At 37.1% G+C, this 25,264-nt stretch overlaps 1 protein-coding gene across 1 annotated transcript; it reads right to left on the bottom strand.

Moving 5' to 3' along the window:
* Positions 1–1,725: 1,725 nt before the first annotated feature.
* On the bottom strand, positions 1,726–24,217 carry LOC139686311 (uncharacterized). The gene is made up of 9 exons (XM_071583463.1): positions 24,121–24,217; positions 23,925–24,046; positions 19,607–19,702; positions 14,821–19,523; positions 11,423–11,618; positions 7,955–8,121; positions 4,444–4,648; positions 2,158–2,286; positions 1,726–2,063 (listed from the first exon to the last, which is right to left on the bottom strand). Exons 1-9 carry the CDS (start codon positions 24,148–24,150, stop codon positions 1,949–1,951), a joined length of 5,763 nt encoding a protein of 1,920 aa, XP_071439564.1. The 5' UTR covers positions 24,151–24,217; the 3' UTR covers positions 1,726–1,948.
* Between the last annotated feature and the right edge of the window lie 1,047 nt (positions 24,218–25,264).

The following is a 25,264-nucleotide window of genomic DNA, read 5'->3' on the forward strand; positions in this document are numbered from 1 at the left end:
GTTGAAAGTGACACAGAATGCTTACGGTACCTACATAAAATAACTTATTGAAAACATGGGTAATTTAATTTCTTGTATAGTTTACTTGCAACTGGTTGGGAATTAATTGCAGGCAAGAGAGAAATAAATTACATGAAAAACATACAAAATGCAATTGATGGTATACCAGATGCATCACCATTTCATCATCATTGTATTCAGGAAAAGTGTTTGGACAAAATATGGCAGCAGATGCTTTAAAACTACTAAAGTCAGTTAAGTAAATAATCTTTTAGCAGGGCAAGGTTGTACTGACCATCTGGGGTAAAATTAGCCCACAGCAGTGAGCATAAAGGATGATTTTAGCCAGTGGTAGTCCTCACCTCTGCCAATAAGATTCATGGATGACTTTTAAGGAATTATTTTGTCTTAACTGATTGCCAGTAGCAATCAGGATCTCCAAGTTGTGCCCTGGTTTACTACCATCCATGACGTTTCCACTCTAGAGGTGACATTGGAAACATCTACGCAAGTTCTGAGGCATTTTTGGTCATTCTTGTTCAGAAGGGTCAAAGCACTTAATTAATCAAACAAGTGCACTATTGTAATGCATGAGAAAATTTTGTCACAGTACTTGGAGGGAGCAATAATAACTCTATATTGGTATCCTTAACGCCATGGTACATTGTCTGAAATAAGACCACCTTCTACGGCTAATTTATCACCTTGGCTACACATTCTTTTCAGCCTGGGTTCACATACTCCATGCCTTTAATGTGAATTGTGCTTCTTATTCAAGAAATTGACATAAGGATTTTTAGAGTACTAAGTTTTTAATTAGCTCCCAATGATAACGGGATTCTTCCTCTAGCAGAATTGCAGGAAAACAACAGTTAACCATCCTGTTCTTTGCCATCTGTCCACCTTTAAATGTCTATTTCTGAATGTAAGATTTTATTAGACACAGACCTAAAAATACACATTGAAAATGAAAACCTCAGGATGTCAAAATACACTTCCAATAGATTCATAATTACACTTACAAATCATTAGAACGAATATTGGTTCACAGACCAATATGAAATGCTGTGGCATTTCCTAAAACATTTAAGTCACAAGTTATTTATGTTCATGTCCTAGTCCTCAAACAGTCACCTTATGTCAAAGGCTGTTATCTACCTACCCTTTCTCTTTTACAATGCGGTCTTAGCATGCCATTGAAATTAAGAAGCTAGATGAAAATTGACAGGCCAGAGAAGTAAACATGACCACTCGTGCCACTTGCAACCTTGGGATTTCAATAGCCACCCTCTTAATGTGGAACTGGTTTTGGGCAATGGCTGTAGTGGCAGCTTACTTTGATCATACAAGAAATATTACCAGTTACAGAATCACAGCAGCCACTTACAAAGGAGAGGACTAAATAAAGGAGACGAGGTGATTTTCAGTTTATGATGGGCATATTATTCACCCTTACTTGCTTGCTCTACCTTGGAGAGCGAACCTCAAAAAATTGGAATAATTTTATGATTAAAAAGATAAATTACATTTGAATTAAATGGTAGGAACAACTGTATAACAGTAATGTTTTCAAGTACCCTGGGGCTCAGGTACTGAGAGTTAAGGATATTAGACTAATTGGCAAGAACAATCAAATTGGACCACTGTATTCTTCGGGCTCCGGATTTTTAAGGGAAAGTAAACAAGATTTACTACTTCAATAGTTTTTATTTTTAGTTACTGGAAATACATTCAACATGTAATTGACTATTTGGTAAAACGTCAGTCGCGAAAATTTTTAACTTAATTAAGACAGAATGGATGATTTACATTTTACTAACCATGTTTAAAATCATTTACAATATTTACAGATTGTGTAAACCATATAAAAATATAACAGCTAAGTAAATTAGATTGAATAAAATAATGAATACAAAAGTGACAGTTTTAGAAGTACAAACAGAACACTTCATTCCAAAACCTTTTCCAGAGTATATATAAAATTTAATACCTCATTATAAATATTTCGGAAATAACACTTATCACACTTGACTGATCGAATGACTGACTGAATATCTGTAACCCTGGAAAAATGAACAAAAATTTATTAATGAAGGGTACCACATGGAGGATCAAATATAAAATGAATAATTTATTCAATTTTAATTCATATCTTACCTCATATTACCAATTATATTTTTCACTTGAACATCCTCTGGTTTGATGCCATTTTGATCCCACTTCAACAAGTTTATCTGAACTTCAAAGAGCAACAATCTTTTCATGCTTGGCACCCTAAAAGTAAAGCTGCAATGGAAGGCATGATTAAGTAGATTTCTATGAAACACCTTTTAAGCTTTCAAGATCAAAATTCTTCTTATAACAATTGGTGAATGTTGCCCATTGGGAAATAACGTGCTGTTTGTGTGTGTGTGTATATATATACATACATATACATACACATGCATACACACACACACAATTGAATTACAGATATGGGTATACTTATACATGTAATAAGAATACAAAGTTCAACCTTCGTGATCGTAATAGTTGCGACTAAAATATTGCATAATTTGGACTGAAGCTTTCATTAGCATCAGGAATAATCATCCACTAAACCATTATCAAATATGTATTTGTATTGTTTTAGAGATATCCTTCAAGATTCTCATACTACAAGATCAGCATTTTTTAGCTCCAACTATTTTTACATAATATTCATTTCTACTAAGGTGCTCAATATATGTTGTTTATCTATCAGTAAGTAACTCTCTTTCTATAGATGAAGTATATCTATAGAAATTCATCTTCAATACTTAACAGTATGCAAACATGGATAACACTTTCACTTTCCCGCTGGAGTATGAGGTTGGGAAGTAGAAACCACAGAACTGAAGCATATTCCTGGTTAGTGTGGTTTGAGCAGTAATATATAATGTATGCATAATTGAGTTTGAGAAAACATGACTGGTTGAAGGGTTTTTATTAACATTTACAGAAAACACTTAGCAAGATCATAGAGTCATTAAATTGTTCCGTTCTTTTAAGTGAAGAAAATCAATCTCTATGAGTATGGATGCAGTTACATATCACATACTTTTATGCTGAATATTGGCTATTGTATTATTGTTGAAAATGATGTTCAAGTTCTACAACACACCTCTCTGACTCGACCAAAATTAGCACAACCCTGAGTGTGATAATAATTTTTTCAGTACCTAGGAGTCTGTTTTATTCTGCTGACAGGCCAGAAGGATTGGGCTGCTGCATGCAGAAGTAGAATCTATGAATATTATTTTCACGGGGAATAGTGCTTTCGTGAGGAGTTTGCAATGCATGAATTAACTTGAGGCTACTATTTTTGGATCACAGCATGCCTATTGCTATTGTGATTCCTTATTTTATCATATCAAAACAAACCTCGCAAATCAATTGACTCTGACTATATTGTATAAATGCCAGAGTTGGGCTGGGGGTTTTTTTCTGATTATTCTATCACAAATTTACATTAAAATGCTTTCATATAATAGACTATTTAATGAAAAATAGTGTTTATTTATAAACATAAGAAATAGATACTTCCCTTAACAAAAAATATGATGTGAAATAACTGACTAACATACAACATTAGCATATTGTTATGGTCAAGGGAAGGATATAATGTGAATCAAATTATGCCCTAAGTGTGCATTTTTCTGATGCAAAAAGAATGCTGATTAGGCATGCAAATGATATCAGAAGAGGGATCAAACAAAAATCATTCCCAGGTGACTTTCAAAATGAGAACATGAACTGTGCTGTAATGCAGCTTGAAGGTGATTGGGGTTGATTTTTCCCATTATATTCATATGGCCGTAGTTACCTTTTATTTTTTTCAACACCAAGATCTTTTCACAACTACACTCACTTCTCTGAGCTATTAAAATTGTAAACTTTTCAAAATATGTCCAGCATAGGGCAGCAATGGTTAAAAATCTTGCTGTGATCTAATGTCCTTAAGATGACCTCGCAGGGTTTTAATCACAATGCTGAAGTATTAGTATGCATTATTTTGGAAAATTTTTAATTTTCATAAGATAATGAAAAATGTTCATAGCTAATAGAAGAATTTACTTCCTATTACCATTAGAATAACTCAGGCGGAAAAATCCAGTGAGAACATTGCAAAAAAAGCCAATTGCTTTTTCATTTCATGCATGGAATATTGCAAATTTAAAATTCAACAAGAAGCAGCCATCTGGGCTCATAACTATGAGTGAATTTGAAAAACAAGTATTAAAGGAAGCATTAACTGAGAAACTAAACATACTTTTTAGATAAATATCTGGCCAATACTAGGAGAAAAGTGAATCAAATTGAATATATATCAAACATAAACTTTCCCAGTACATGAATGAATGTCTTTTAAATCAACAATAAAATATGAACAACCACAATTTTAACAACCTACAACATACATACCCATCATTTTTGTAATCTACAGGTCCAGCTCTCATCAAGTCGTATGTTTGCAGGAGCAGCATATTCATATTATAAAACTCAGCAGTAAGGAACTCAAATAAGCTTGGGAGTTGTTCGGTTGAAGAGCATTGCGAAGACAAGAGTTCTGTTGTTAGCTTATTCAACATTACATTCAAAACTACTTCAACACACCACTCATTATCATCTGCAAATAGAGTTCATAATAATTGAATAGTTACATAAATAACATAATTCTGACTTGTAGTCCGGTATTGCAATCATCAATAACCAACTGTAAGCATGAAATGCATTAACAGTAAAAATACTCATTAACCATAGAAGAATAATAAAAATTCCATGGTTTTGTTTTTTCCATAATTTGTGACCATATTAAATGAGTTATTAACTTTCCACGGACTTTATGTTACGGTAAATTGTGTTTCACTGACTAGCGCTATCATGAGGTACAAGTTACACACACATTTGTTGAACATTTACTAAACGGACAGCGGAGAGGAAGGGAAGTTTAAGGTGGGAGGGGGGGGTTTCTGGGACTTCCAAGTCCATTGTTGTGGCTTTTTCGGATAAAAGGAAGAAAATATGGTGGCAACTTGCTTATGATTACGTATTGTGTATGATCCAGGCTTATGGGAGGGATGCAACTAGGGGTGGACGGCTGCTTAGAACCGTTGGATTCTTTTACCCTCAAGGAGAGGGATGGTTGTGCAGGGTCAGGGGATTTTTCGGAAATGGAAATTGGTGGCTGAGGAAAGAGAAAACAAACGGAAAAACAGTGGTGACTTGGTAGGATTATTGGTAGGAGGGGTAAGACATTGCATAGGAATTGGTCATGGAGTATATGCAACTGAGTACGTGGAACCATTGGATTTGTTTACCCCCTAGGTCAGTTTTTCCGAAAGAAGAGGGAATTTAGATTTGCTCATTATAAAGTATCCTATTGGGGTTTGCTGAGTGCCATCAAATCTCGATTTTCTCCAGAGCACCCATTTTGAATGCTTTAGGGAGGATACATAGGTAGGCTCAGAAGTACCTGGCCTGACTAAGAGATGGCGGCAGTTGTTTCAAAAATATCACTGTATTAGAAAGAACACAATCTATATCCTGCATATACTACCTTGATCAAAAAGTTCCCGGAATAACCACCGTGTGGCGCTCCCATCGTTCCGATTTGAGTTCTGTTTTTTTTGTTAAATTGGTACATCTGTTGTTGATATTCCCTTTAAATCTTAGTGTCATAACTTGACATTTGCAAAAGTTACGTAGCCAAGAGTACATCTATCTCTGTGTGTGTTGGCGATTTTTTACAATTTCAGAAATGGATTTAAATTTGCAACAACGAACTTGTATTAAATTTTGCGTAAAAAACGGATTTAGAGGCGCACGGACGTTGGAAATGTTGGAAAAGTGTTTCGGCAACGATTCTCTAAAAAAAACGGTCGTTTACCAGTGGCACGAGCGGTTCAGAAGTGGTCGTGAGTCAATCGAAGATGATGAACGCAGTGGCAGACCATCGACATCGAAAGTCGGTGAAAAAATTGATAAAGTAAAAGAAATGTTGGTCAATAACCGCAAATTAACCATCAGAGAAATAGCGGAGGACTTGAACATTGCCTATGGATCCGCCCAAGACATTGTGGTTAATGATTTGGGTTTCCGTCGTGTAGCAGCAAAGTTGGTTCCAAAAGACCTCAATTTCATGCAAAAAAGAGACCGTGTTGACGTCGCAAAAGACATGATTTGCGAGGCTGAATCCGATCCCACATTCATCAAAAGGATCATTACTGGAGACGAGACGTGGGTTTATGAGTACGACACGCAATCCAGACATCAGGCAAGTGAATGGCGTTCACCAAATGAGCCGAGACCAAAAAAACCACGTCGTTTTCAGTCAAAAAAGAAGGCAATGCTGACGGTTTTCATGGATTACAACGGTGTAGTGCATCATGAATTTTTGCCAGAAGGCCAGACAGTAAACAAAGAGTATTATTTGGGCGTTATGAGACGTTTGCGTGAAGCAATTCGCCGAAAGAGACGAGAAATGTGGGCAGAAAACTCGTGGATTTTGCACCATGATAACGCACCGTCGCACAGTGCTATCATTATTCGTAATTTTTTGACGAAAAATGCAACAAATACCATCCAACAGCCACCGAATTCACCTGATTTGGCTCCCTGTGACTTCTTTCTGTTCAATCGAGTTAAAAAACCATTACGGGGAACGCGTTTTAGCAGCCGAGAGGAAGTAATGGAAAAATCGCAGGAAGCACTGATGGACATACCGAAAACCGACCGTAACTTTTGCAAATGTCAAGTTATGACACTAAGATTTAAAGGGAATATCAACAACAGATGTACCAATTTAACAAAAAAAACAGAACTCAAATCGGAACGATGGGAGCGCCACACGGTGGTTATTCCGGGAACTTTTTGATCAAGGTAGTATTTCAAGTTTGAAGAAGCCACATTGTTTAGTATTTGTTTGGCAGCCATGAATACCAAACGTTTTCAGGGAATTTGTGAAAATGGAGAAAATTGATCATCGTTATGCGATAAAATACTTTTATTTGAAAGGCCTCAGCTCAACTGAACTGGATTCTGCTCTGGGTGAGTCTGCTCCTTTGTATACAACAATAAAGTAAATTTCCGTGCAGTTTCATAACCATGGATGAAACATGGGTTATTACTTCACACCCGAGACAAAAGAACAATCAAAACAACGGATTTAAAAGTGAGAACCACCTCCAAAGAAGGCGAAGACCGTTTCATCTGCAGGCAAGGTCATGGAATCTGTTTTTTGTGATGCGCGTGGGATAATTTTCATTGAATATCTTGAAAAAGGAAAAACTATCAACAGCGAGTAGTATGCGAACTTATTGCAACGTTTGAGCGAAGAAATCAAGCAAAAGTGGCCCCATTTGGCTAAGAAGAAAGTGTTGTTTCATCAAGACAATGCATCAGCTCACAAATCCATTATTGCAATGGCAAAAATTCATGAATTTAAGTTTGAATTGCTCCCTCATGTACCCTATTTACCAGATTTAGCCCCCTCGGATTATTTTCTGTTCGCAAACTTGGAAATATGGCTCGGTGGTCAAAAATTTTCAAACCGTGAAGAAGTGATGTCAGCAGTTAATGGCTATTTTGAGGAGCAAGACAGTTCTCATTATAAAAAGGGTATCAAACTTAGTGAACGTCACTTGTTGAAAAGTGTATAGAGCTGAAAGGAGATTATGTTGAAAAATAATTGCAATTCTTTTTCCAAAATTTTAGTGTTTTCTTTGTTAGGTTGGGTACTTTTGGGATTACCCTCATATGTAGTATTTCCAGGACAAAATTGCCATGATTTTTACAATCTATGAAAGGGGTTTGGCTTAATTTGACAAAAAATGCTAAGAACATACCTTGTAATTATTCTTATTGTTGGTTTACGAGAAGGTGGTATACTTAGATATTAATGCCATTAACAATTTTATGTCTTTACAGCACTCACCTTCAAGAAGAGATTCCAACATGACATTCTGAACTATCCTGTTATCTCTGGAATCTTGACCCTCTGGCAAAGGCTTTAAGTTGACCATCAGCAGACCTGTTCCATGATACACGATAAAGGAATACTGGTTTTCAAGCAGTTTGTGTACTGACCATTCACAATTTTCTCTGAAAGAAATTGAAAATAAAACATTCAAATTCACAGATGAACCATTTCCTTATTACATATGTACAACTTATCCAGAGCCTTAACATGCTTCACATTGCATAAGCATGGATAGGGAATTAAGAGTCAGGTTTGGCAGTTAAAAAGCAAGAGATAAGTTGAAGAAATCAATTATCACCTATTCATTTCAATATTTTACTCATTCCTCTTCATCTCTGAGTACTTTCTTCCTCCCTTCATCCCATCCAACATCCCTATCCTGCTCCTTCCCTTTCCTCATTTGCCGAACACTCTCCCCTCTATTACAATCTTCAACATCCCACTGCCGATCAATACGCCCCTCATCCATTTTTCCTGCCTCCATAGGATTTCTCCCCACAAACCTCTCTTTGCCTACCATATCAAGTACTTCCTCATTTGTTTTCTTCTCTGTCCAATTCACCTCCATTCTTCTCCACACCCACATTTCAAAAGGCTCTAGCCTACGTCTATCCTCCGGCTTCAATGACCACGTTTCCGCGTCATACTTAGCCACGCTCCATATCCAAGTTTTGCCGAGTCTTTTCTTAACATCCTCACTCAATGTCCCTGTCATCAACTCCCTCCTCCATGTGAAAGCCTCTTTGCCTAGCGCAATTCTTCTCCTTACGTCCCAACTACTTTAACCGTGTTGGTCCAAAACACTTCCGAGATACATTAACTGTTCTATCTACTCTAGTTTTTGCCCTCCTATTTTAATGTTTAGCTAAGCCTTTTTCTTCCTAGAAAATTGCAAAACATTTGTTTTATTAATATTGATTCTCATCCCATATCTGTCACACTGAATTTCCAATTCACTCAGCAATGCTTGCAATCCCTTGCTGATTGACAAACTAAAGCTTGGTCATCAGCGAACCTAACTGATTTCATGAATTCCCTACCCACTTTCATTCCTACCTCCAGGTCTTCCCATGCCTCTTTAATCATTTCCTCTACATACAGGTTGAACAGCAACGGTGATAATGGGCAAACCTGCCTTACACCTGTTCCTAGCACTGCCCATACGGACTCCCTGGATGGGCATTGATAGGAAGCAGACTTGCACCTGAGCAGTCGGAGACATGTACAGGTTGTGGATTAGCCTCCTTCCCCTCCTATCTATTCCTATTTTCTGCAGAATACTCATTAGTTTTTCCCAATTCACTCTATCAAATGCTTTTTCAAAATCTAAGAAACAGGAAAATACGTCCTGATTGTATTCTATATTCCTCTAGATTAATAATCTCATTACTGCAATGGCATCACGCATACCTCTCCCCTTCCTAAACCCAAACTGATCATCCCCTAAGTAATCATTTGCCTTACTCTCTATCCTTTTGTTGATGATCCTGAGAACAACTTTGGCTAAGTGGGATATCAAACATTGTCCTGTAGTCCTCACATGATGTAGCCTTTACCTTTTATGGAATGGGAACTAACACTGATCTCACAAAGTCTTCCGGCCAGATTCCTTCCTCATAGATACTACGAATCAGCCCATATAGCCTTTTCCTCCCGCATTTTTCTAAGCATTTCAGTAGTTCCACAGAAATGTTATCCACCCACATGGCCTTATTTAGCTTCATCTACCTAAATGCCCTTTCTATCTCATCGCCGAGTATGCCTGGACCTAATCTTCCTCTACGTCATGCCGATTTTCTATGTCTAACTTTGTTGGTCTAAGTTCTTTACTATACAGTTCTTCTATATATATCTTCCATCTTTCCTGGATCTTTCCTGTGTCAACTATTACCTTACCCACCTTATCTCTAACTGTTAGCCAAGATCTCCCTTTCTTACTTCTCGATAAAGATTTAACTTTGCTGTACAGCGCATAGATTTCACCCTTCCTCTGCAGATTTTCCATATCCTCGCACTGCGTCTTCCACCATGCTTCTTTTGCTTTATTTGTTGCCCGCCTCAATTTACTGTTTAATTCTTTGTACTTCATTTTGCCAAATTCTGTATTTACATTCTTCCATTTTCGCCGCTCATCCATCTTTGTAATCATCTCAGCCGTGATCCATGGTTTCCTAGTCCTTTTAGCGTTAACGGTTCCAATAGTGTCTTTTGCGGCTTTAGACAACCCTTTCTTGAAACTTTCCCATTTTTCTTCGATAGTACTTAGCTCTTTACCATCCTCCATGATTTCCTCTACCGTCTGTTTGTATTCCTTCCTTTTCAAACCATTTAATGCTTCTACATTCCATTTTCTAACTCGCCGCTCCTGCCTCATTTTTTTTAAACGAACGCTACATTTCATAACAACTAAATTGTGGTCAGAGTCCGCATCCGCTCCCGGGAAGCTGAGCGAATTTATCATACTGTTCCTAAACCTGAGTATGACCAGAATTTAATCGAGCTGATACCTTTCTGAGTCACCTGGCATTTTCCATGTATACCTGCGCCTTTGGTGGTGTCTAAACCAAGTGTTGGTGATGACTAACCCCTGTCTCATGCAGAACTCAACTGCTTTCTCCCTGTGGTCATTCCTCGTGCCTAAACCGTAGTCCCCCGCCTCATCACCATCCCTTTCTTCACCTACTGTCACATTCCAATCCCCCATCACTATCAAATGTTTCCCAGCAGGAACACATGCGATTATGTCCTCTAATTGATCGTATATCTTATTCACCTCTTCCTACGTATGGTTGCTCAGTGGCATGTATACCGGAATCATAACCAAGTTCATCGGTTCTGCTTTATCTCTACAAGTAATATTCTATCCACTGCCTGTTCTATGTTGACTACGCTTCTTCCTACCTCTTTATTTAATAGTATGGCAACCCCTCCTTGGCTCTCGTCCCCGCCACTATATATTATTCTATAATTATCACTCCAGGAATCCCCGCTATCCTTCCATCTCACCTTGCATAGACTGAAAATATCTATACTTCCCCTACCTATCTCTCACTTGATATTCTCTAGTTTCTGTCCACATTATTGGAAAATAGTATTAATTTCCAACCAATTATAAATTAAACTAAAGAATAAAATATGGAGTCTGGGAAATACATACATAATAGTTTACATGCAATAAATTTAAGAAAGTGAAGATGAGAGAATCATATTCTGAAAGATGAGAATTTTCAAAGGATTCAAGCATTATGCATATTCAACAATGAGGAATACATGAGTTCCCTCAGAGAGAAGATCATGAATAGAATTTATTTTGACATTAACCAATTGCAAAACAGAAACCCAATGTATATTATTATACATTATCATTTCAATATCATACATTTTCTGAAACATGAATGGTTAGCATTGGAAAAACCTACTTACTTGCTTGACTCTTCTTTGATCCAATCTTCTACTGAGACCAAAGGCTTAAGAATGGGAGCATTAAGTGCCACTTCTACAGCTGAGGACTCTGGAGCATCAGCAGCAATCGAGGAAGTTCCTTCCCTCATTTCTACTTCCATGTTAGAGAGATCCTTCGCTGATTGATTTTCATCACAATCAGTCGTGGAACTACAATCTGAGATGAAACAATAAAGAAAGTGGTTCAAAAGTTTCTTCATCATTTTATGCATTTGCTATTGCAAAACTTCATCATAACAAACAGCAAGAAATCCAACAGTTGACTGCTGCTAAATCAAGCCCTACATTTTATGCTTAACAAATGTTCATGCTTGATCGATGTTTTTGGTTCCTAAAATTCCTGTTTGAGGCATGTATGGAACATGTCACATTGCTTGCAAATATTCCAGACACACAAATACATTTGGAGTTTGAATACCAATGACAGCCGCAAATAAAAATAAACACAGTAAACAGGGGCAGTAACACAATGCATAAGAATAAATTTATTTATCAACAGAGAGAGACATGAATTCATCCACAGTATAGAATTGATGTTAATTCAGATTAATATGATGGACACTACAGAGAATATGAGTCCTGGCAACTACAGGGCTCGGCCCAATCGGCCGTGTGTCGTGCCCGGCAGCGGGGGAGGCAAGGCTTCCGCGGTCGTCATCCCACAAAACACTTGCAAAAGAAAACCGAAAGCAGCAGGACAGAAGAAGACCAATATAGTTAGAATAGGAACTTGAAATGTTAGGACAATGTTGAGGACAGGAAAACTAGAGAATATTAAGCGAGAGATGGATAGGGGAAGTATAGATATTTTAGGTCTACGCGAGGTGAGATGGAAGGATAGCGGGGATTACTGGAGTGATAATTATAGAATAATATACAGCAGTGGGGACGAGAGCCATAGAGGTGTGAAGAAATGAACGAACTGAACTAGGAACTGATAAAGTTTAGATATAAATGACAATTAATTTTCTATTTCCATTAGTTTTCTAGGTAATGCTTTCAGGGATTTGACACCAGCATAACAAGGTCTCTTAGCAAACATGGCTGTGAGTAGTTATCCTCAAGTCATTACACCCTCTTGTGCTGTGCCTATGTACATGTATCAGTATTGGTTGTAAAATTGACCCTGGCTTTGTTTTGCTGTACAAAGATAATAGCATGGAAAATATACATACAAGGAATAGTTAAAATTTAATATTTTTAAAGTAAGGACTACAACTACATGCCCTTGGAACTTTACCTAGGATTCTCACTGCCCATTCTTGCAGCCTCAAGAGGTGCATGGTGATATGAGAGCCCAAACATGACAATTTCATTTTTCAGTCAACTATGAATGAATGCATGATTAACTGAGAGAGCTGTACGATCATCAACCAGGATCACAATTTTCCTCAGGAAGTAACAGCCTACAGCAACTTCAGAGGTTATATCATCAGCATGACTTTCCCGGGATAGTCTCTCATGGATATGCATCCCCAAGAATTTCGTCACAGTGGAAGACTTAGGGTCCAATAATCCTCAAAAGTGGGGAGGCTATAATTTTCATTTGATGGGGATGAAATTGGATAAATGTAGTTTTCTCATTGTTCATGAATACCAAATTATCTTCACACCATTTATTCATACAGTCAAAGTCACTTCGAGCTGCTGCATGGTTTAGGTTCTTGGATGAGGTTAGGTGAATTATATCATCTGCATAAACAAACACGATAATTTGGGAGGTTGTTTATGTCTAGAAGGAGAAGTAGGGGACCCAGATTAGCTCATGCCTCACTATTCATTCAAGCATGCATGTAGGTACTTCTTTGAAAACCCAAGTTATGGCTTATGGTTTCGTAAACTATGAGTGAATTTGAGGCCCTACAATCACCCATAACTCATCTTCTGAATAGTTGTGTGATAGAATGAGTACAGTGCCAAATAATTGGAAGCCAAAAATGAGTAGCCAAAAACTGCAGGAAAACAACCTTATATTAGACAAAATCTTAACAAATAAAATGTATTTTTTTGCAAGATAAAGCATTTCAAAGCCTTGGTTTCAAATTCAGTTGCTGCGATTGTGTAGTTGCAAACATATTTTCGATGGTACCATGAGGACTAGTGTTGACAAATAATGTTAATGGCATGCATTTGCATAGGTAACTGTAAGCATACCACTCAAGACAAAGACCTTGAGACATAAAACTGCCAGATGCTGCAAAATCAGACTATTGTACTTGTAACTTTAGTGAAGAATGAATTTTGTGGGTGTAACTTTGCTGAATGATTGGGCATCATTGAATTAACCGACAAAGAAAAAGCCAACTTTTGGCCAAAAATGATCTATTAGGTGGCCACACACTGTGCACTCCTACGTATCATATCATGACCTAACAAGACAAAACCTGACACACCACCCTACAGTGAACTCTACTTCAATTCTGCAAACCTACATCCTTCCTCCCTTCATTGCATCCAACATTAATGTCTCCTCTCCAGCCCTACCATCCCCAGGACTTCCTTGTTTGATTTTTTTCTGTGTATTTCACCTTTTCCATCCTTCACCACATTTAAAAATCATCCAATTTATATTTATCATCCTCAATTCTCCATGCTAGTGATACTTAAATGATTTGCCTTGTATCATAAGAAAAAAGTACATTCTCCAATGCTGGGGGGGGGGAGAAAATCTGTAATACAAGAGGGTTGGGGGGGGGAGAAAAATCTGTAATACAAGGGGGGGGGGAGAAAATCTGTAATACAAGAATGTCAAAGCTTTTTGCATGAATATGACATCAGGGACATTTTACATTTGATCTATTAATAGCAGTAAACGTAAAAACATTCCATGTAAATCACCATAGTTCCAATTCTAAGTCTAGTAAATATATCTCCAGAAATCAAGTTTAGTGATGCATGTATTTATGTAAAAGATAATGTTTCGGGAAACCACTGTTTAAATATAAAAATCATTACCTTAACATAAATTTAATTCAGGTTTTCCTGAGTATTGATTTTGTAATGGGCTTATATCCAAGACTGACTGATACACTCTCATGAACAGTAATCAGATATGGCCCGTTAGATAATTTTTGTCCACACGTATGGATCAATTGATGACAAAAACAATCCATGACCTATGCAGGTCTCTCCATAGCTCCAACATGTATTATGAATGGATGAAATTCTTAAGATGCCAACACCTTAAAAATCTGACAACCAATGTGAAGCCATTGCTGATTAAAAGCACAGAAAGATCTTTAATGCTAAATTCCCACTTTTTGGGATCGGCAAATATTTCAAGAATAATGCATAGATACAAGACAAATACATGCTACATATACATAAATATGACAAAATATAAAGAGAGAGGAACTTACCTAGTTCTGATTGGTGAACAGCCTTAATTTCAAAATTAGATCCAATTCCAGTTGGCTCCAAAGTCTCTTTAAATGACATATCCATTGGTTCCATGCAATTTTTATCCACATTAGAATCTATTTCAGAACATGGTACACAGTCCATTGCAACCTCCTCTGAAGCAGTCGCTAACCTATTCACAGGTGCAAAAGCTTGATCGTCATGCAGATGCTCTCCATTTTCAAAAGCTGGCATTACAACTGAATCCATTGCTGGCACAACTCCTGAATCAATTGCACCAAGCCCACTGTTAATAATACAGTCACTGCTGACAAGAGAAAACTGATTTGTATTTTCATTTAAAATCGGAGAACAACGATTAATATCAGCATCAGCGTTTAACTGTGACGACAATGAAACTGCCATTTTACCAACTTTGGCACAAGATTTCAATTTATCCAATGGAACCTCCATTTCTGCAAAGGTACCATTTGTATTTGCCAAAACTTGCTTATTGAAAGTAACATTAGTTTCTTCAAGAGACTCTCTCTCATCAGGAAGTCTAGCTGTGTTGCTGACCAAATTATCAGAAACCATCAATTTTCCTTCACAAATATTTTCCTCAATCTTCTGTCCACATTTTTCTTGGCTCAAAACAGAGTTCAAATCATATTCAGCATCCGATTTATTTACTTCACTGGTAGTAAGCCCAATATCCACTGAATCCAATTGAACCACATTGTGAACAGGACTTTTCCTAACATTTTTTACTGGTCTCTCAGTAGATGTATTTATCTCCATCATTTTGTCTCCTCTGATAGAAGTTTCATTTACTACTTGAGATTTTGTGCAGCCAATGTTAACAGCTCGTAGCTTCCCATCTATGGCCTCAGATAATGACTGCTCCATACACACTTGCTCAGGAATGGTTATCTTATCTCTCTGATCTTCAACTGCCTTGTCTTCCACTTCTGAAGTCATTTTTTCAGCACATCTCAATATAATGTTGGATTCTGAAGGGATATCCTTAGATGTGGTATCGGGCCTCAATTGAAATTCTGACAAGACATCTGAAATAGGGCTACCTTCTTGCTCATCTCGGCCACACACTGAAATGCTCAATTTCACTTTCTCTTCTTCCATGTTAACACCAACTTTCGAAATGGGCATGGCCATCTCATTATTTACAATAAACCCACACACTTGTTCTTCCACTGGAGTGACCATTAGTTCATCATTTGAGTTAGTATTTGTTTTATTCAGGGCTTGACCTTCATTAACTGTCTGAAGAATATCATCCTCACACTTGGATTTCCCAAAGAAAAAATCCTTGTTGTTAGTTTCTTGTTCTTTCGCAGTATCATTACCAGAATTTCGGTTTATGTGGCTTTCTACACTTGCTGATGGAGATGCTAACTTCATACATTCAACTTTAGCATCCATATCATTTAGCACTTGGCATCCAGTGGCTATCTGTTTGACTCCTTTCAACCTTCCCAGTGAGACAGTTAATTCCATGCCCATTTCATCAAGGTTATCATCATTCACCATTTCAGCTTGCTGTAGTATACTATCCACAGGATCTTTACACTTTTCTCCCTTTAACCTACCTAATGGAACAGTTAATTCCATCCCCATTTCATCAGGGATAGTGCCATTTACCATTTGAGTTTGCAGAATCATATTATCAACAGGACCTTTACACTTTCCCCCCTTCAACCTACCCAATGGAACAGTTAATTCCATTCCCATATCATCAGGGATAGTGCCATTTACCATTTGAGTTTGCAGTATCATACTATCAGCAGGGCCTTTACACTTGCCTTCATTAAGTCTACTTAATGGAACAGTCAATTCCATCCCAATTTCTTCAGGATTAGTGTCATTCACCATTTGAGTTTGCTGTAGTGTACTATCAACAGGATCTTTACACTTTTCTCCCTTCAACCTACCTAATGCAACAGTCAATTCCATCCCCATTTCATCAGGGATAGTGCCATTTACCATTTGAGTTTGCAGTATCATACTATCAGCAGGGCCTTTACACTTGCCTTCATTAAGTCTACTTAATGGAACAGTCAATTCCATCCCAATTTCTTCAGGATTAGTGTCATTCACCATTTGAGTTTGCTGTAGTGTACTATCAACAGGATCTTTACAATTTTCTCCCTTCAACCTACCTAATGGCACAGTTAATTCCATCCCCATTTCATCAGGGATAGTGCCATTTACCATTTGAGTTTGCAGTATCATACTATCAGCAGGGCCTTTACACTTGCCTTCATTAAGTCTACTTAATGGAACAGTCAATTCCATCCCAATTTCTTCAGGATTAGTGTCATTCACCATTTGAGTTTGCTGTAGTGTACTATCAACAGGATCTTTACACTTTTCTCCCTTCAACCTACCTAATGCAACAGTCAATTCCATCCCCATTTCATCAGGAATAGTTTCATCCATGATTTTGGATTCCCCAAGCAAATTATCAACCAAATCACCATGATTACTTCCCTTTAATCTACCCAATGGAACTGTCAACTCCATACCTGTTGCTTCAGGGCTAGTATTATCTATCATTCGAGATTCTGTATTTCGATCAATGCTATCTTCGGATACCTCTCCCTTCTGCATCACCCCAGCATTGGGGTTAGAAAAATCAGAAACATGGGATTCTGACATTTTTTCGTGCACAGAATCTTTATTTTCTTCAAATCTCGAGCCTTGCATTGGGAGGGGTTTCCCCAATCCCATGGATTCAGGGCAAGTTACATCCCTTATCTGAGATACTGTAACTGCATTCCTGGAAAAATCATCCATTTCTCCTTTCAACTTCTTTAATGGAACAGTTAACTCCATGTCCATGACATCTGGATTAGTTTCATCCACCTCACTGTTACATTTTCTTGATATATCAACAGTGTCAACATATTGTTTACTTTCTTGAGGGAGAGTTACATCCATTCCCATCAATGCAGGATTAGTTGTATCCCCCATTCGAGAGCCCGACTCTGGATCAACAGAATTTTTACGCTCATCTACATACGATTGCTGCAATGAAAACGTTTTACTCATCACCCCAGCTTCTGGCCGAGCTTCATTCATTTCTTGAGACTTTTGACGAATATGAAGTTTAGCATCAGAAATCTGATCAACTAGACATCTTTCCTTATGATTTTCTTTTTCAGTCACTATCTGAACCAGCTTCAACTCATTTTTAGGTTGATCCCATGGTGCAGAATCTCCTATCCCTCCAACAGTTTGCTTGACATCTTCATCATGAGATTTGGCTGTTTTCTCTCTTATTTTACCCAAAGAAACTGTCATTTCCATTCCTTGCACAGCTGGACATGTTTCATCCAAACCTTCTGAATAACAGGTACTGTTTACATCTTCAACAGAGTTCTTTCCTGCCATCTCTTTGGGAAGACCTTCCACTTCATTCTTTCCTTCTAATATTATGCCTGGATTGTTTAACTGCTCAGGGGTTTCCAAAGGTTTAAAGGAATCAATATTTTCCTTTTCTATTGCTTTAGACATTTTTACTTTTCCCAAAGAAACTGTTAACTCCATTCCATCCATGTCAGCACAAATTTCATCACTCCCCAGGGTCATATTAACCATGTTATCTTCAACTACTAGCCCACCATAAGTCATTGACAACTCCATATCAGAACCCACTGTACAGTCTGCGACTTTCTGTTTAAAAGATCCCTGATTAGCAACCAATATATTTGTGAGTGAAGATGGTTCACCTCCCTGATTAGCACACACATTTTTGGTTTCTGAAGATGAAACAAAATTTCTCTTCCCTAAAATTTGCCCCCAAGTACCTGTCATTTCTATGTCTTCTGGATCCAGGTTACTAGCTTGTGCACAATGAGTAACCTGGACGTCTTGTTCTTCATAGTTTCTTTCAGGTATAGCTCCTTCATACCTAATTTGAGGAATAGTAAGTTCCATACTTGTCTCAAGGCAATTGTATTCACCTAACTGCCCTTCGCCATCATCGAGATGTGTGTTCTTCTCAGGTGCAGATAATAATGGCAACAATTCATCATGATCATTAGCAATCATAATGGTGGATGAATTATTAACAGCAGTTTTATGCTTGATATTATTTGCTTCATTAGACTGAGTGATACTAGCATTTACTTCCTTGGTACTTCGAAGGTTTGCATTATCAAGGCCCTGTTTGTTGATTAATATGTCAGCATTTTCCATTCTTTCACCAGCAAATGTGCAATCCTTATTGGGCAAAATATCAGCAATGATTCCTACGTTGTTAGAATTGAAATTTTTGGAAACATTTTTGGAACTTTTTGAACCCCTTTCAGTTGAGCATTCATTAGCTATATCTATTTTATTTTGACAGAGATCAGTATCTGAGTAATTAAAAGTATCTTCCATAGTCCTAGTTAAATTTGTGCTCATATTAGTATTTGAATATGAACATTTAATTGGTTCCGTAAGATTCAATTCATCAAAAAACAATGTGGTATCTCCCTCCTCAACAACTTCAGTTTGGAAACATTCCAAGGATTTTCTTGGTTGTTTGGAGGCTCTTGTACCCACATTCTGATGCAGTGGTTGATTGAAATCGGAGCATAACCCACCATTTCCTTCAATACTACTTGTGTTTAAAGATAGCTGTATAGTAGATGTCCTTTTCCTTTTGAACTTTTTCTGCGCTGGGACACCAGATAGCCCATCAAAGACATTTGTACTGGAAGGTAATAGTTTTACATGAGAACTATGGTCCTCCAAAATATTTTAATGTGATAATTTTATGAACAACAAAGTGAGTACCTTTTTGGCTGATTTTCATCACCTTCAATGCTTTCAAGTGACTCCTCATAACTCTGATTCCACTTCGTCATGTAACCAATCGAAGGATCAAACTCTCTGTTAGAAACAGGAAAGTTAGTGGTAGAATAAATATGTTATGATTTAGAAATTCACAATTAAATTAAAATTAAAAAACAGTAAAATATATTAATGATTACCAATGGAACTATTACAATTATAAAACAACAACATGATGTTAAAAAGCTACATACTATTTGTGCAGTAAGAATATGATAGATTAAGAAACTGCTGAAAATATTATTAATTAATTCATAAAAAAATAAAATTAAAAGTACCAGAGGACATGAATTTATAAAGTCAAGCATTTACTTGTCAATTAAAGAGAAATATGTGAAGAATCAACACAGTATTATTCTGAACATGAAAAGCACCATTTATATGAATACAAATACACATGATCCACACACACATAAATATAGTTAAAAGAAAAAAAATCTTTTAAAAGAACATCCAAAAGGAAAGCAAAAATTATTCTTGTTAAGTTTTTAAATAACGATTTTTTCTTTGAACAGTACATATGAAGCCAGTCACGAAAGTATCCATCCATTTCGATTATCTCGATAACATGCAGCGTGACCTTCACAAAACTGAGTAACCAATCTCAGGAGACCATACCATGCATGTGTGAGAAGTCAGACAGCCAGTCAGACACAATGCGGAGAAATAAATGACTGAGAACAATATGAAAGAATATTGGAAGTAACTTAACAGGCTATTAAAGCCACAACGGAGAATGCAAAAAACATCTTCCACAACACTAAAGAATCCTTCAGCCAATTACAAGAAAGTTGTGCAGAAGAAGATTTAACATTCAAGAATCAGCCAATCAAACATCTGACTGAAGCCAGCTATGGATTAATATACACAGAAAAAATTTCACTCAAAATGCTCCAAAAAAAATGGTAGAGTAAGGCTTCAAAATGCCAGCCATTCATCATCTCTACTGGAGGGTATCTCAAGAGGACTTCATTAGAATCTGCACCTTACTTCTAATCTAATACTTTGCAATGAGTCATAAATAATGATCTTTCTAAAGGCCCAAGGCACTAGGGCCTTTAGAAAGATCATTATTTTATCATTCCCAGCCATTCCACACCTCACTGTACTAGGGCTTACATGCACAAAAAATATTACTAAACATCATCAAAACAAAGGGTATGCGTTTTTCCACAAAGAAAAAGGCCAAGCAAAACATTAAAATGGGAGGGCAAAAACTAGAGCAGATAGAACAGTTTACACATCTCGGAAGTGCTTTGGACTAACACAGTCAAAGTAGTAGGGACGTAAGGAGAAGAATTACATTACACAAAGAGGCTTTCACAAGGAGGAGGGAGTTGATGACAGGGGTGTTGAGTAAGGATGTTCAGAAAAGACTCATCAAAACTTAGATATGGAGCGTAGCTATGTATGGCACAGAAATGTGGTCATTAAAGCAGCCGTGTAGACGTAGACTTTTGACATGTAGGAAAATAGAAGCCAAAATAAACAAAAGAGTTCGACAAGGATGTAACTTCCCGCCAGCACTATTCAATGCATATCTAGAAGAGGCAATAAAGGAAGCACAAGAATTGGGCATCAAAGGTGTCAAGGTGAATGGCAAAGAAAATAACATACTGCCATTCACAGATGACATTGCAGTATTAGCAGACTCAAGGGGACCTGTAAGAAAAGCTGAATACTATGAGGGTAAAAAAGAAACTTTCCACTTCCACCATAAAGATTTAATATTTCATGACCATGGTTTTAATGCTATGCATCATCATCAAGTAACATACTGTATATCAACATTTTTCAACTTATAGTCTGGCTCCAAGAGGGGACTAAGGTAGGGGGAGTAAGGGAGAGGGGGTAAGTTGAGTTTAGGTGCAGCAGCCTATTAGTAGCCAAGAGGAGGCGGAGGGTATGTATTGGAATGTTACTGGCTCATATTTGTGAAAGTTAATGATGATTAAATGATCATTAAATGAAGAACACAATGTTGTGTTCTACATTTAATAGGAGGGGTGTTTGTCTGCTATGGTTTGAACTTTATTTAGGGACGGTCGATGATCATCACTGCCTTGCTGGGGGTGGCGTTGGTGCGGAAAGATATATTGGAGTGTTTTAAGAATTTTAGGCATGGGGAACGGGAGAGGTATAATGTTTCATTGACCACCTCAAACCTGTCAGACTGAAGGGATTGCCAAATTTCTAACTCCTCCAAAGCATTCAACCTGCGCCCTTTCATTTCAGTGTGTAGAATGTCCACTGTGAAGTTACCGGTGTGATTTTCATCCAAGAGGTGTTTGGCACATTGTCTTTCTTTGTGAAGCATGAACGGTGATCTTTGATCCTAATATAAAATGTTCTCCTTGTCTATCCAATGTAGAAGGGGTTGCAATCCGCACAATTGAGTTTATAAACCCTGCTTTGCTGCATTTTGTCAATTTTTTCTTTGGGTGAACCTATAATGTTTTTTAAAGTATGTGTGTTGCATAAAGCTGTCTTGATTTTGTTTTTGGAGAGTATTTGTTGTATCCTGAGCGAAATGTGGCCAATAAATGGAATTCTTCGCCATCGGTGCTTGTCAAGTTTAGATGTGTGATACATAGATTTATAGGCTATCTGTGTTTGTTTTCTCTTGTACAAATTGTCAATCATTATTTTCCTGTAACCATTGTTGACGGCAATTAGTTTAATAATACGGAGTTCCTCTTTTTTGTTGTGTGGTGACATTGTAACATTGCACACCCTGTGTAACATGGCATGAAAGGCTGAATGTTTTGGTGAATGGTGATGCTTGGATGTGGAGTGTATAATTTGGTCAGAGTAAACACTTTTTTCTGTACATGGAAGGGTCAAACCTTTGATTAACTATTTTCACAGTCAAATCCAGGAAATTTAAGGCACCATCTATTTCCAACTCACTTGTGAATTGTACACATACACATGACGAAGTTAACAGAGTCAAAAAATTGTCTAGTTGTCTTTTGGATCAAGTCTAAACACAGAAGATATCGTCAACATATTAGAACCAAGATAACATTTTTTAGTAGGGGATGGTTTAAAGCAAAAATTTGTCTTTCCCAATTGTCTTCACCAAATTGTCCATATAAATGTCTGCTAGGATGGAGGAGAGAAGTGAGCCCATGACCAAGCCTTCTAATTGTCTATTATGTTTACTATTGAGCAAAAAAATACTTTTATTCACACATAATGCTATCAAATCACACAATTCACTCGTCACAGGAGGTGGTGTTTTGGCGTTTACGAGGGCTATCTCAGCTAGTTGCAGAGCTTCCACCCTAGGGATACTTGTGAACAAGTTGGTAACATCGAAGGACACCATAATACATTTTGACATGCATAATTACAATTTATCTACATGACATTTTTCAGCCTTATCATCCAGGTTTCTATTTTTTAAGTATCATTTCTTATGTAAGTAGTCTGTATTTTATGATTTGCCATTTGTTTCGGGCACAGGCTTCCTCAGCCATAAAATATTATCCAAGAATTCACCTGTTACCATTAAGAAATTGGCCTTTAAACCACAAAACTCAAGACTTCATTTCGTGGAAATCCATCTGAATAAAACATAAATTGTTAATAGAACCAATTAAAAGGAAATAACTTTCATAACAATTATGGCATAGATGGCAGCATACGAAAGTTGCCAGGATATTCATATTTTATGAGATAGAACTAGGGGTTACATAAAATTAAATTGGGGAAAATCTTCGAAATATTTAAACACCTTGTGCTTCTCAAATCACCATGAATGATACAAAATTTTAAAGATTATCCAAGAATAGTAAATAAATGCTTTTCATTTGACAGATAAACAGAAAAGTATATGAATAAGTAAACAGGAGGTGATACGTAGGCCGCTCAGACGTAGTTAGTATTATAAGAAGAGCGAAGGTCAGAAACATTAGGAATGTTTACCATGCCACATGTGGTGAAATGTATCAATATTTATAGCTTGGTGACGAGCCATGTTAATTAAGCGCCTTAACATTTTTAATCGACCGTGAAGTAACCGCGAAAAGATTTTCATGTTGTTTCTCTTTAATATTCCATTTGCGTAGTGCACAAAAAGTTCAACTTAATTCTATAACTTTCATCAAAAACATCTGAAAATGTATTACAGAGCCTGACAAGCTGATGAAAAGGAACTTTGGGAATTCACTGAAGGTACTGTAGTAGACAATAACCTCACGACACAAAATCATATTAATCTAATTTAATTACAATGCATAACGAGATTATCTCTTACTTGATTTGACTGGTTCGCGAGAAACTGACCCTGCGGCTCGTTGGCTGTGTAAGAGTTCCTTCATCATCGCTATCTAGATCCTGTAGCGGAGCTCGTACAACTTGTTTTGGTGGCTTCAAAATCTAAGAAAATATTGATAATTAGCAATTTACCTGAAAATGTTTATGAACTAATGGTGAACAATTGATATGCCTACCGATGATCTCCTCGGCTTCCGTGGCATCATCTTGCTTTTTAAACGCTCATGTGCTTGTTCAGGATACACGATTCCTTTACCTTCACCAGTGCTTTCCAACAACAAACGGCTCCAAAATTCAAATCAACTGAAGGTACTCCCATCTCATTGGTTGACAGTAAAGCCACGTGATTGAAAAAAATATTCGAATGTCCGTCGTTAAAAATTGAAGAACCCTAGGCGCGAAAGTCATTATACCGTCTGCTAACGTCAAGATTACGTATATTCTGAAGGGGCCATGGCCATTATACAAATGATAATTTACTATCTATGGCCGAATGTAATAACAAAGCAGGAATGAGAGTTATAAGATTATTGTATATTAACTAATGCTCGAAACATTAGGGGGACTATCGCACGATTTACATTGCTAGTATATTTAATTGAATATTTTGATTTGGGAGTGAATACAGTGCATTGGCTCTCAGTTATTGAGTGATTAAACATCACCCTCGCTTAATAACAACTGTGAGTCAAATTTTATTTGGTAAAGGCGAATCATTTCGTTCGATCGGATGACTCGTGCTCCTAACAAATTGGTAGCATCTAAAAGTGCATTTGATTTGTGGTATATATTTTCCGTGACTGACGGTTTGAAAACCAAGGAATATTTCCCCGTCATATGCTGGTTTGAAAAGAAAATGGGAGAATTCTAGATCACCACTTCGAGATTTAGATAGAAGTGGTCCTCCGGAAGAAATCTGCAATGCTGTGGAAACTCTGAAACATTAAAAACACGAAGACAGAGATGGGCTTATTAAATTATGAAAGTCAATAATTAACAAAAAACTGAACCCCTCTAATTTTGAGTATCTTTCAGCTATCTGGCAATTACCATTTAGGAACACAAACCACCACCAACCCTATGCATTGATAGAATTTTGGCATGAAAACGCAGTAAATCACTGTAGACTCTACTTTCTCCTTAGTTCCTTGAACTGAAATTAAGAGGTAGGGAGCATAATATCAAAAACATATTAATTCATAATAAAAAGACTGTCAGGGAAGCTTAGATTGCCTTCCCAATATTTAATGCCAGTACTAACAATAATTTGCAAACTTATAAGCTAAGGCCCTTACCTATATTTTCTCATGTATCATATTC

The sequence above is a fragment of the Hetaerina americana genome, unplaced genomic scaffold, assembly GCF_022747635.1.
Source record: "Hetaerina americana unplaced genomic scaffold, ioHetAmer1.1.p SCAF_14, whole genome shotgun sequence".
Classification (NCBI taxonomy): Eukaryota; Metazoa; Arthropoda; class Insecta; order Odonata; family Calopterygidae; genus Hetaerina; species Hetaerina americana.

Bases quoted from the DNA above. Each gene is read 5' to 3' on its own strand.
- LOC139686311 (XM_071583463.1), bottom strand. From the start codon at position 24,150: ATGATGCCACGGAAGCCGAGGAGATCATCG. The intron at 24,047-24,120 runs GTAGGCATATCA...ATATTTTCTTAG, and splicing joins GGAAGCCGAGGAGATCATCG to ATTTTGAAGCCACCAAAACA. The intron at 11,619-14,820 runs GTAAGTTCCTCT...GTTTCATCTCAG, and splicing joins TGTTCACCAATCAGAACTAG to ATTGTAGTTCCACGACTGAT.